This window comes from Erythrolamprus reginae, chromosome 6, assembly GCF_031021105.1.
Source record: "Erythrolamprus reginae isolate rEryReg1 chromosome 6, rEryReg1.hap1, whole genome shotgun sequence".
NCBI lineage: Eukaryota > Metazoa > Chordata > Lepidosauria > Squamata > Dipsadidae > Erythrolamprus > Erythrolamprus reginae.
In genome coordinates, this window is record NC_091955.1 from 15,623,791 (window position 1) to 15,637,898 (window position 14,108).

At 38.2% G+C, this 14,108-nt stretch overlaps 1 protein-coding gene across 7 annotated transcripts in view; it reads right to left on the reverse strand.

The window, feature by feature from the left end:
- Positions 1-14,108, reverse strand: part of KIF21A (kinesin family member 21A) — a 135,445-nt gene that overhangs the window by 73,454 nt on the left and 47,883 nt on the right. For all 7 annotated transcript variants that reach the window (XM_070755331.1, XM_070755328.1, XM_070755325.1 and 4 more), the window contains exons 3-6: positions 10,438-10,620; positions 7,974-8,123; positions 4,591-4,725; positions 1,542-1,709 (exon numbers count right to left, since the gene is read on the reverse strand). In XM_070755331.1, the coding sequence (XP_070611432.1) occupies positions 1,542-1,709; positions 4,591-4,725; positions 7,974-8,123; positions 10,438-10,620 (636 nt within the window). The remainder of the gene's footprint in view (positions 1-1,541; positions 1,710-4,590; positions 4,726-7,973; positions 8,124-10,437; positions 10,621-14,108) is intronic.

The window sequence follows — 14,108 nt, forward strand, 5'->3', positions numbered from 1 at the left end:
GAACAGTTTTTTCCCGAACGCCATCACTCTACTAAACAAATAATTCCCTCAAAACTGTCAGACTTTCTACTAAATCTGCACTTCTATTCTACTAGTTTTTCTCATCATTCCTATCACCCATTTCCTCCCATGTTGACTGTATGACTGTAACTTGTTGCGTATATCCTAAGATTTTTATTAATATTGCTTCTTCATTGCTTATTTGACCCCTATGACAATCATTAAGTGTTGTATCACATGATTCTTGACAAATGTATATTTTATTTTATGTACGTTGAGAGCATATGCACCAAGACAAATTCCTTGTGTGTCCAATCACACTTGGCCAATAAAAATTCTATTCTATTCTATTCTATTCTCTGGGGCAATGAGCAGTGAGTTAGCCTGCAATACCACATTCTAACCACAGCACCATCATGGCTTTAAGTTCTAGTCCTGCTGTTCCGACCTAGCTCCCAAAACACAACAAATCCTCTGTATTTAAATCAGTTATTCCTTTATTAGGAGCGCTAGCAGCCCTGGCAAAAAGTTTCTCTCTCAACACAGAGTAACAAGTTTGTCTGGCAGGTTGTCTGCCATGTTTATTCATCTCCGCCCACTGCCTTTTATCCCCAGAGTTATGGTGGGGCTTCGCTAGTAGCGGTGGCTCTTCCATCCCAAGGATCGGCCCATAGATTTCCACTGCTCTCCTCTCCTCTGCCTGCTGCACATCTGCAGATCTGGCACTGGGCCTAACTGTTCATCCTCTTCCTCATCAGTGACCTCCAGACCTAAGGGCTGTTGATTAGTGTTGGGTGAACTGAACTTGCATAGTTCGGGTCCGTGCAGAACTTTGCGGGGTTCGGCATACTGAACCCGAACCCAGACATTTCCAGAAGTCCGTGTTCAGGTTCGGCGTTCGCGGGAGTGGGAGGCGGGGAGGGCTCTGAGGCTCAAGCCACCGACTCGGCTTGGGGGGGCAGGAGAGGCAACTCCAGACCCGGAACCTGACCTCCCCCCTCCCCAGCGCTTCACCTCATGCCGGGCCAGAGGGATGGGGAGGCAGGTTCTGACGGCCGGCTATTCAGGATCCCGGCTGGCAGCTTCAAGCAGGCGGTGGGCAGGAGCCACCAAAATGAGAGAACTAGGGGCAGGGATTTTTGGCGGCTCCCGGAGCCTGACACCCCCCCTCCAGCGCTTTGCCTCTTGCTGGGCCAGGGGTGTTGGGGTTCGGGTTCGGCGAACCTACCCGAACTCTGACGTCAAGTTCGTCCGAACCCGCCGAACCCAAACTTCAACGGATTAGCCCAATACTACTGTTGATTCTCCAGCTGAGGGCTGTCCCTGTCTCCCTCTTCCTCTTCGGAGCTCTCAATTTGCCTTGATGTTGACTCTGATTCCCATACTTCCACATCTGATTTTGCTGACAGACCAGAACACTTGCATTACGCAAGAAAGCCAGCAGGTTGACGTTATTTTTTTAAAAATCATCTTCTATATTAAAGATTTCTATATCCCCTTTTGTGGGTGTGATAACTGACATTGTAGGAATTTAAACTTACAAGTCCACAATTAATAGATATGCCTTCTTTGGCTCGTTCTCCAGTTGCCCCTGTACGTTTTAATCGTTCTGATCCTGCCAGATCCACAAAATGAAACTTAGCGGTAAGAGTTTCAAACTCATTCATCTGAGAGGACTCCATTATTATTCTGTTGTCTGTCACATTGTCCTACAACAGAACAAAAAGCAACAGAAGAAAAAAAGAATTATGTCAAATTATAGAAGGAGAAGGAGAGAAGGAGAAGGAGAAGGAGAAGGAGAAGGAGAGAAGGAGAAGGAGAACAACAACAACAACAACAACTGCAGAAAAAACAATTGCTGCCAACCTGCCTTCCATTGGGGAACTGTATACTGCACGAGTCAAAAAGAGGGCAGGGAAAATATTTACTGACCCCTCACATCCTGGACATAAACTGTTTCAATTCCTACCCTCAAAACGTCGCTACAAAGCACTGCACACCAAGACAATTAGACATAAGAACAGTTTTTCCCCGAATGCCATCACTCTGCTAAACAAATAATTCCCTCAACACTGTCAGACTTTTTACTAAGTCTGCACTTCTATTTCTACTAGTTTTTTCTCATCATTCCTATCACCCTTTTCCTCCCACCTAGGACTGTATGACTGTAACTTGTTGCTTGTATCCCAAGATTTTTATTAATATTGATTGTTTCTTCATTGTTTATTTGACCCCTATGACAATCATTAAGTGTTGTACCACATGATTCTTGACAAACATATATTTTCTTTTATGTACACTGACAGCACATGAACCAAGACAAATTCCTTGTGTGTCCAATCACACTTGGCCAATAAAAAATTCTATTCTATTCTATTCTATTCTAGTAAAATAAGTAACTAAAAATTATTTTTTAAAAATCACAGATCATTATAGTTCTCGTCTTCTTTGAGCAAGGGTTTGTTTGTTTGTTTGTTTATCTATCTATCGATTTATTCATTCATTCATTCATTCATTCATTCATTTATGTTATAAGCCGCCCTGGGAGGTATAAAAATTGATTGATTGATTGATTGATTGATTGATTGATTGATTGATTGATTGATTGATTGATTGATTGATTGATTGATTGATTGATTGATTGATTGATTGATTGATTGATTGATTGATTGATTGAATGAATGGATGAATGGATGAATAGATAAACAAACAAACAAACCCTTGCTCAAGGAAGACGACCTTATACCATTCTGGACAATGGTTGTTCAATTTATCCTTGAAAACCTCCAGTGATGGAACAGCCCTAACTCCAGAAGGCAAGCTGTTCCATTGATTAATTATTCTCACTGTTGGAAAATTTCTCCTTAAGTCCAGATTGGATCTCTCTTTAACAAGATTCCACCCATTATTTCCTGCCTGTCCTCAGGGCAATTTCCTCTTCTCTGCCACTACCCCTCAAGTATTGGAAGACAGCTATCATGAACTAGGCCTGGGGTAGGCAAAGTTGGTTCTTCTATCACTTGTGGACTTCAACTCCCAGAATTCCTGAGCCAATCAAGTAAGCTCAGGAATTCTGGGAATTGAAGTCCGCATGTCACAGAAGAGCCAACTTTGCCTACCCCTGAACTAGGCTACACATACCTAGTTCCCTTAATCCAATGATGGCAAACCTTTTTTGGCTCACATGCCAAAAGGGTGTGCACGCGCATGTGCATGCCCATACCCATGCCCTTCTCTGCACATGCGCACAAGCCCCCCACTGCCCCTCTGTGTGTGTGCATCCCCTCCCCCTGCGTTGCCCCCTGCGAATGTGCACAGGGGCTCATTGAAGCCTAGGGGCAGCAAAAAATGGGCCAAGGGGCCAACTGGAAGTTCGTTTCTGAAAACGGTCGAAAAGGCGCCCAAAAAATCAGCTGGCCAGCACGCGCTGGTGCTGACATATGGCAATAACTTGCATGCCTTCAGATATGGCTCAGGATGCCATCTGTGACACGCTTGCCATAGGTTCGCCATCATTGCCTTAACCGTTTATCACATAGTTTAATCTCTAGATAAGTGGTTCTCAACCTGGGGGTTGGGACCCCTTGGGGGGGGTTGAATGACCTTTTCACAGGGGTTGCCTAAGATCATGGGAAAAGACAAATTTCCCATGGTGTTAGGAACTAAACCTTCTATTCTGGCACCTTGGAACATATTTTTACAATCTAACCAATCGGGCCTTTACAGTGGGGGTGTCCCTCTAACCTTCCTGCCAATCAGCTTAAAGCTCTTTGGAAGATTTCACACTAGACTTATGGTTGGGGGTCACCACAACATGAGGAACTGTATTAAGGGGTCGCAGCATTAGAAAGGCTGAGAACCACTGCTCTAGACCATATTATCAGTTTTACTTTATTTATATTTCCTAGTTCTAAACCTTCCATCTCCTTCAGAGATCTCCATTTTTCCTCTTTTCTACACTCTTAGCATCCTTTTTTGTATTGGAACTGGAAACAGTGATTTGCTTGATTGGAAGAAAAGAAAAGAAATGAAAATGATTCATGTTTTTTTATTATTGTAAGCTGCCTAGAGTCACCCCTATACAAGCTGGGAAGATAAATAAAATAAATAAAATAAATAAAATAAATAAAATAAATAAAATAAATAAAATAAATAAAATAAATAAAATAAATAAAATAAATAAAATAAATAAAATAAATAAAATAAATAAAATAAATAAAATAAATAAAATAAATAAAATAAATAAAATAAATAAAATAAATAAAATAAATAAAATAAATAAAATAAATAAAATAAATAAAATAAATAAAATAAATAAAATAAATAAAATAAATAAAATAAATAAAATAAATAAATAAATAATAAAATAAATAAAATTAAATAATAAAATTAAATTAAGAAATCCAAGCATGACCTTACTGAATTATGCTATAGGATTCATACAGCTGAAAGATATTCCCAATATATTAAGTTAATGTAATGACCTCTGAAAGTCAAAGACATTAAAAACACCACATAACTTATGTATTAAGTTTGGATGCACAGATATGCCTAGAATAAAGAATCCACATCACTTCCTTAGATACCTACAGCATCAAGTGGTGAACAAACTCTAGTCTGGCATAAGTGGATAGTGAAGATGGCATGTGACCGTGAGCTCTGGACATTCATCTGTGTGCTGGCAGTAGTTCGAGATAAAGCCCCCAGCTTCAAGCACTGCAACATCTGTACAAATGGGAAGGAAAAGAGTGACTGATTAACATTTTTAAAGGTATAGGCATCCATCAGAACTGGTTAAGTTTAGCAATGTGGAACTGTTAAAAGTTTACTACCGTGTTTCTCCAAAAATAAGCCCTCCCCTGAAAATGCCATTTCCTCTGTAATATGGTAAATGATTTAGCTTTACTAGATAAATGGTCAAAGCAATGGAAACTGCAGTTTAATGTTTCTAAATGTAAAATAATGCACTTGGGGAAAAGGAATCCTCAATCTGAGTATTGCATTGGCAGTTCTGTGTTAGCAAAAACTTCAGAAGAGAAGGATTTAGGGGTAGTGATTTCTGACAGTCTCAAAATGGTTGAGCAGTGTGGTCAGGCAGTAGGAAAAGCAAGTAGGATGCTTGGCTGCATAGCTAGAGGTATAATAAGCAGGAAGAGGGAGATTGTGATCCCCTTATATAGAGCACTGGTGAGACCACATTTGGAATACTGTGTTCAGTTCTGGAGACCTCACCTACAGAAAGATATTGACAAAATTGAACGGGTCCAAAGACGGGCTACAAGAATGGTGGAAGGTCTTAAGCATAAAACGTATCAGGAAAGACTTAATGAACTCAATCTGTATAGTCTGGAGGACAGAAGGAAAAGGGGGGACATGATTGAAACATTTAAATATATTAAAGGGTTAAATAAGGTTCAAGAGGGAAGTGTTTTTAATAGGAAAGTGAACACAAGAACAAGGGGACACAATCTGAAGTTAGTTGGGGGAAAGATCAAAAGCAACGTGAGGAAATATTATTTCACTGAAAGAGTAGTAGATCCTTGGAACAAACTTCCAGCAGACGTGGTTGGTAAATCCACAGTACTGTAACTGAATTTAAACATGCCTGGGATAAACATATATCCATCCTAAGATAAAACACAGGAAATAGTATAAGGGCAGACTAGATGGACCATGAGGTCTTTTTCTGCCGTCAGTCTTCTATGTTTCTAAGGTTAAGGAGACAGAACTGGAAATCAGGTAAGATGGCAAGAAGAGCCCCATCTTGCTCCACGCACCCCAAAATAATAAGGCCAAAGAAAAATAAGGCCAAGCGCTTATTACGGAGTTCAACAAAATATAAGACAGGGTCTTATTTTGGGGAAAACGTGTTATTTTTATATTGATTTTACTTTACTTAGGAATAATGTTTTTAATTGTACATCCTTCCAAACCGTTGCTATTGCTCATATTCTGCAACAGCAGGGATGTCAAACTCACAGCCCACGGGCCAAATGTGTCACACGCCGGCCATGCACACACCCGGTTTAACAAGGGAGGGAAAAAATCCCAACATGTCATGTGACGCCGCAATGACAACATGAGTTTGATACCCCTGTGCTAAATCAAACCTTAAATAATGCCTTGAAATGATGTAACAGAAATGGTTGTAATCTATACACCAGCTTCCACCCCATTCCCAAACTTATAGGTAGTCTGTACCAGAGTTGAAAAGTAATGGGACCTTTCCTATGTTCTCAGTGGATATCTACAGAACCATATAATTAATTATCAGGGTTATATAAAGAAGGCTTTCCCCCCAGATTTTACTAGTAGTGAAATCCATTTTTTTTACTACTGGTTCTGTGGGCGTGGCTTGATGGGCGTGATGTGGCTTGTTAGGCATGGCAGGGGAAGGATATTGCAAAATCCCCAGTCCCTCCTGTTGTGGTTAGCTCTGGCCCAGCTCCTGCCCCAAGGACTGTGTATGTGGGGGAGACATCCACATGCTGCAGGCCTGTTTTGCCCCTGGTGGAATCTGATGATGAAGGCTCCTCTGACCAAGAAGACATGAGTGACAGGGAGGAGGAGAGTGTGGCAGACAGCTCAGAAGGAGATCAATTATCTAGCTCCTCCTTGGATTCGGAACAAGAGTTAATGATACAGCCACGCATGCGGAGAGCGATGCATAGGCAACAACAACTGAGAGATTATTATCAAAGAAAATGAGGCCACCTGTGGTTGGGTGGGGCTGTGGTCATTAGTGAGGCTGCTATAAATAGTAGCCTGTGGGTTTGGCCATTGTGGAGGATTATCTGATCGTTGTGTTTCGTGACTGCTTTACTGACTTCGACTTTTTGTGTGCTGATTTTCCCCCGCTTTGAAACTAAACCAGAGCAAAGTGTGTTTCACTTTGTGAAAGAAGAAGGACTGTGAATTGCCTCACAGCCGCAAGCTAAGTATCACAAAACTGATAAGGGACTTGTACAAATTACCAGTTTGTTTGGAGACCAGTGCTCTTTGCTATACCAAAAGAGGGTTTAGTTTAAGTGAATTTTCATTATAAAGAACATTGTTTTGAATTTTCAAACGTGTGTGTGTGTCTGAACTTTGTACCCGTGAATTTTTGGGAGGAGTCTACCAGAGAGCCTGACAGAACACCTCCCCACTCCTGGGGAAAGGATATTGCAAAATCTCCATTTCCACCCCAATCAATCTGGGGCAGCCAAAGGTGTTATTTGGCGATTCTCAAACTACTTGTATAGTGGTGTATAACTGCTATTATTACTTATTAAATTTATAGGCATATAAATCCAATAAATAAATAAATGCTCAAAATTTCCGCTACTGGTTCTCTAGAACCTGTCAGAACCTGCTGGATTTCACCTCTGGACCATACTGGATTCAGCTAAATCTCATGAGTGCAAAAATAAATCAATTTCCAGTGAATAGAAGTCTACCTTATGTTGTTATAGTAACTCCAAGTATGCTAACAATGCCCCCTTGTCGTGCCTCTCTCTCACTCTTTGTTCCCTGTAACTGTGCTTTGAATATTTCATGTAACTTCAGCAACAGCCTGGGAAACAGGGAAACAGAAAAGAACTGCTGCTACAGTTTTTCACAGCAAGCTATTGTCGTATCTTACTTTGTTCTGCATTTCTCCATAGCAGCAGAAATAACAGAACTTGACTTTGGTACTTCTGGAGCAAAGCTGGAAAAAGCTAAGGGAGTAGATACCTGAAATATACAATATTACGAAGGCAGCTTTGGGCTGAAGACCAATATAATTTAAATGCTGGACTTGAGATTAAAAGTTACAAAACTCCCTTGGTGACTTAAGGCAACTTATAACTTCTCGCTCTAAAGTTAGTACATAAGGATAAAAATGAAAGCAATCTTGTGTGCTGACTTAATTTCCTGGAAGGAGAAATGAAATATAAACAATTAAACATTTTGGTTGTTTTCAAGAAATAGTGTAATTTGCCCATAGCCACCTCTGATTCTGCGTTCACAGTCCGTGTTGTGACTCCCACTGTATATATTCCTCCTGCTGAATCTTCATGGATTTTGATATTTGACTTTTTGTTCTTTGAATCAATATCACGCGTTGAATCAAACAGGTCGAGCACTTCTTCATTGTAAAGCTAAAATAATAGGGGGAAATGATGTTACTAAGAGTAAAAAGCTGTGTAACAGAATTCAACAGTTAACTAACTAAATGCATCGTTCCTAACATGCCCCCTAAGAAGTTTATTCTGTAAAGTATAATTTAGCCTAAGATTTTTTATATTTGTTTGTTTATTTGTGTTTATTTGTGTGTGTATGTGTGTTTGTTTGTTTCTGCGACTTGTATGCCACCCGACTCTTCCCAGACTCTGGCCAGCTAACAGCAATATAAAAAACAATAACAACAATTATAAAAAACCCTGAGTTGAAGACATTCATTAAAACATTAAAACATTCATCCATTCAACAATATAAAAACAGCAATAAAAAACAGTCCTTAAAAACCTTCATCCATTTGGCCGGGATAAGATGAAGCCATTTACCGGCTCCAGGCCTGCTGGAAAAGCCAAGTTTTACAGTCTTTCGGAAAGCCAAGAGGGTGGGGTTCGTGCGGATCTCGGGGGGAGTTGATTCCACAGAGCCGGAGCAGAGGAGGCCCTCACACGCAATCCCGCCAGCCAACACTGTCTTTATTTTTTTGAGCAGTATATTAATAAGTGTAAGACAGTAGCAGATTTTAATTAAATTATTCAGATCCCTCATCTAGATGCATTTTTCCAAATAGCAGACCAAAGTTACTAATTCTTTTCAACATACAGAACTCTTTTCTATAGGGAGTGAGACAGGAATAATTTTGATTATTAGTTTCGTGCACTTGGAATATTTTTGCCCCGTTGCTATTCTCAAAAGTGCAATTTAAGGTAGTTTTGTTCTATTTTTTTGGAGATTGGGAATATAATTTTGTTTTTCAATCTGTTCATTTTTATCTTTTACGTTTTAGGTTCCATATTGTAATAAAGAATCCATATTTTTACTATCTGTTTAAAAGTAGCAAGTTAAAAGTTAAAAAGGCACTAAGAAAAACCAAAATAAAAATCTGCCCAGTTGGCAGATTTGACATTATTTATCTATCCATGAAAGAAAACAATCAAAGTATGACAAAAGAAAAAAATATTTTAAAAAGCTAAAAGTGTAAAAACAAAGAAAGAAAGCAAATACAAAGAGGTAGATTCTGATTTTCCTTACTGATTTATAAGTACAATTATAAATTTACCTCTTGCTCTATGGTTAATAAAGAATTGTATCATCCATGATGTCATATAAAACAGCTTATTTGCCAATCTGTTTATTTAGTGGTATGAATACAATATTTTTTTTTTAATATGGCTTTGCACCATCTTTTTATTTAAAAATATCACTTATTTTCACTCTTTCTGTTAATTCCATGATGCTGAAAATGAATGGGGTTTTTTTTCTTAAAAAATTATATTTACTTAATATTTTTCTATTATTTTAAATATTTTCAAATCTTATTTCTGGATCCCAGACATCATTCTAATAATAATCATGAACATTTTAATTCAACTACAAATCTATTTCAAAAACCAAAGGGAATGAAATAAAATGTTTTTATTTTGTTCATAGCCTGCCACTTTCTCTACAAAATATGGTAGCAACAATTTAAATATCAAAGACTTTATAAACCAAAATCAAAGAATCAAATTAATCTGTGCATTTATATCTGTTACATATAACTAGCCAAAAAGCTTCAACCCAATGCTTTCAATTAAGAATATCAGGTATGCGCTAATACTGTATACCCAACTAATATACAATTAGGTTGACATATAATTGTCAATCTTAACTTCTTGAAGTGCATTAGGGTGTCTTTTTTTCAACAGCAAAATGTATGTGTGCTATCTATATTTGCGTTGCATACGTACATGTACAGATACACACACACTGCAATTGCTACTTTGACCAAAAAAAGTGAGAATCCTGTGTCTGAAGCTGTGTACGTTTAGGCAACTATAATTTGAACATTCTGCATGTCAATTCTGAACCCTATATTTAGAGGCATTTAAAAAAGGGAACACCCTTCAAAATTACACGGGTTTAAGACAAGACAAATCTTGTTTTATTTATAAAGAGAGAGGAGGCATCATCTTGCTGATCAATACTGCAAAGGTTTTTCTTGACTTTAAATTATACTTTACTTGTATGGTTTATTGGAATGGGATGTTTGGACACTGTAGTTTGTGTTTATAGCAGTATAATTTTAAACTGTTCCATGATGCAGAGATTCCCAATATGAACCAAATTTCAATGCCCTTCCTATTTCCCCAACTAAAATAAATATTAATCTATTTCCTTACGCACACGACAACAGGAAGCTCTGCAATAATGATTACAAACAAATACTTAAATATCTATTCTATTATAAAGACTTACCTCTAAGAACTGAGCATTGACTTTAAATTCTGGAGGTGGAAGCCCTTGCTGAATAGCTGCAAGCTTTTTCTCTTCAATGCACTTGTAAAGATGTTTTACAGCTCGCGGTATAATGCCTTGTTCCTCTTCCATTATATTGACATCAAATCCTGTGCCCATTGTATAAGTCTTACCAGCTCCTGTCTAAAGTTAAAAAGACTAAACATTATAATTATGGAAACACAACTGAGGCCAGAATTTCAATATGAAAAACATAAATTTTTGATTTCTGAGTCCTCGGAGAGGGGCGGCATAAAAGTCCAATTAATAAATAAATAAATAATAAATGCTATTAAAAATTATGGTTTTTAAAAATAGGTTTTATTGTAAGTAACATAACTGATATATATTTTTACCTGTGTTAACTTTAAGAAACTTTTTTTCAAGATGCAGAAATACAATCAAAATAGCTATGGATTTTCAAGAAGCAACAAAATAACAGATATATACAACAGAAAGAGAGACAGACAAACACACACACACATATCTATATACAGTATATATATATGTCTATCTGTTGTCTATCTGTCTGTCTGCCTATCTATATATATGTACAGTATGTGTATATATATGTGTGTGTGTGTGTGTGTATATATATGTATGTATGTGTGTATCTCCCACCATCCATCCAAAAAGTACTAAGGTCAGGTTTTCCCAATCTTGTTTTCCCAGATGATGTTAGACTGTAACTCCATAATTATCAGCATTCCAAATTTAGACACAACAGAAATAATAACAGTGTATAAATAATTACAAAAAGCTGGTTAAATTATACCACTATTTTTAGACAAAACAAATATCATTTGTTGATAATCACAAAACATCTTTACCTATGACTACCAGGCAAGCTTGATTAGGACAAGAACTTCCATTGTTCAGCTGTCATTAAGTAAGTTACTATGGGATTGCACCTGATCTTGGGACCCTTCTTGCCACAGTTGTTAAATGAATCTGGTTTATAATGGTTTAATAATAATAGTTAATAATAGTTAAATATATTAGATTGAAATGTTTATATATAGAGTTTTGTAATAGATGTGTTTATTTCTCTGAATTGATCTAACCTGTAAGACATTGCAACTCTGGAGAAGGTGCAGAAAAGAGCAACCAAAATGATCAGGGGTCTAGAAACCAAGACTTACAAAGAGAGACTGCGGAAACTGGGCATGGATAGCCTAGAGAAAAGGAGGGCCAGAGCAGACTTGATAGCAGTCTACAGGTATACGAGGGGTTGCCACAGAGAGGAGGGGATCACTTTATTCTCCAGGGCACCAGAGGGCCAGACGAGGAACAACAGTTGGAAGCTGACCAAGGAGAGATTCAACCTGGAAATAAGGAAGAACTTCCTGACGGTCAGAACGATCAACCAGTGGAACAACCTACCAGCGGACATTGTGAACTCCAATACTCTGGACATTTTTAAGAGGAAATTGGACTGCCATTTGGCTAGGATGCTATAGGGTTCCTGCTTAGGCAGGGGGTTGGACTTGATGACCCGCATGGTCCCTTCCAACTCTAACAATAAATAGATAGATAGATAGATAGATAGATAGATAGATGGATGGATGGATGGATGGATGGATGGATGGATGGATGGATGGATGGATGGATGGATAGATAATAGTTTTTCCTTTTTGTATTAAGAAAACTTCTATTCTGAGTGGAGCAATTGTAGCTCCTTTCTATGTTATGTGTTTCGTCTGGTCCTTTCATGTTTGTTTGTAATGTTTTGTCTTTTATTTGAAAAACAATTAAAAATATTATTTAAAAAAAGAATCTGGTTTCCCCCTCTGACTTCAGTTGTCAAAAGCTGGCTGGAAGGTCACAAATGATGATCAAGTGACCTTGGGATGCCACAACCATCATAAATACATGCTGGTTGTCAAGTCACTGGAACATGACCACATGAATGCTGCAAAGGACCGGTTGTAAATCAGTTTAATGCCACTGTATCTTCACATGTCAGTAAATGAATAGGGACAGAGCATAGGGTTCAAAGGGGTGAAGGGAGATCTTTTAGTCTAATCTTGGTCAAGCAGAACTTATGCCATCCTGGACAAATGGCTATCGAATCTTTCTCTCAAAATCTCCAGTGATGGACCACCCACCACTTCCAAGGGTAAGCCATTGCGCTGAGTAACTATTCTCACCATTGGGGAGTTTGTTTGTTTGTTTGTTTGTTTGTTCGTTTCATTCATTCAGACAGACAGACAGACAGACAGACAGACAGACAGACAGACAAATTCGTATTGATACAAATACAAAGATATAACAATGTTTATATATGCTGCTCAAAAAAATAAAGGGAACATTCAAATAACACATCCTAGATCTGAATAAATGAAATAATCTCATTGAATACTTCGTTCTGTACAAAGTTGAATGTGCACAACAGCATGTGAAATTGATTGTCAATCAGTGTTGCTTCCTAAGTGGACAGTTTGATTTCACAGAAGTTTGATTTACCTGGAGTTATACTGGGTTGTTTAAGTGTTCCCTTTATTTTTTTTGAGCAGTGTACATGATATTAGTAAAAGAGAAACATTAGGACAGGAGACAGTAGGCACGCTGGTGCACTTATGCACGCCACTTAGTTCTAGGTTCTCCTTAGTTCTAGGTTCGATCTCTCTAATGATCTTCCACATATTAGTTCCACCTATTGCTTTGAAGAATAAGTCTCTGCGACATTCCCTGAAATACTGGAAGAGAGTTATCATGTCTCCCCTGCTGCTGCAACATAGGACTGCAGTAGGTTTTTGGGCAGCTGCAGCACATTGCTCGTTCATACTTAAATAGTGGTCTACTGGGACAACTAGCTCCTTCTTACAGTTGCTACTATTGCCTGCTTCCCTCCATGCTAATGTAGCTCTATTAAGGATTATAATTCCCAGAACAATTAGCCATCACAAAACATAATTGGACATCAGAGGGAATATATTATCATATCTTTTATCGGAGACTTCTCCTTTTTGTGTCCTCCATAAGCTTCAGATTCCAGAAGTGGAATCTGAAGCCAATTACTGGCGGGCCCCAGGGGAAGAGCCTTCTCTGTGGCGGCCCCGGCCCTCTGGAATCAACTCCCCCCGGAGATTAGAACTGCTCCCACCCTCCTTGTCTTCCGTAAACTACTTAAGACCCACTTATACCGCCAGGCATGGGGGATTTGAGACACCTTTCCCCCAGGCTTATTATAATTTATGTTTGGTGTGTATGTGCTGTTTGGTTTTTAATTATGATAGGGTTTTTAGTTTTTTTTTTCTTAATATTAGATTTGTGCCTATATATATTGTTTTATCGTTTGTTGTGAGCCGCCCCGAGTCTTCGGAGAGGGGCGGCATACAAATCTAATAAATTATTATTATTATTATTATTATTATTATTATTATTATTAATTACAGATAGTCCTCAAATTACTAGCATTGCTGCATAAAGATCTCTCTGACAAACTGAGAAAAATTCAACAATTCTACTATCTCCCTATCTGTCACCTCCTTGCCATCTCCTCCCATTAGCGGACTGATTGTTTCCTTGGATTTTTTCTTGCTTCCTACATGCTGAAAGATATTTTTAAAGTAATTTTTGGCATTTGTTGCAAGTCGTAGTTCATTCTAAATCTGAGCTTTCCTGACTTT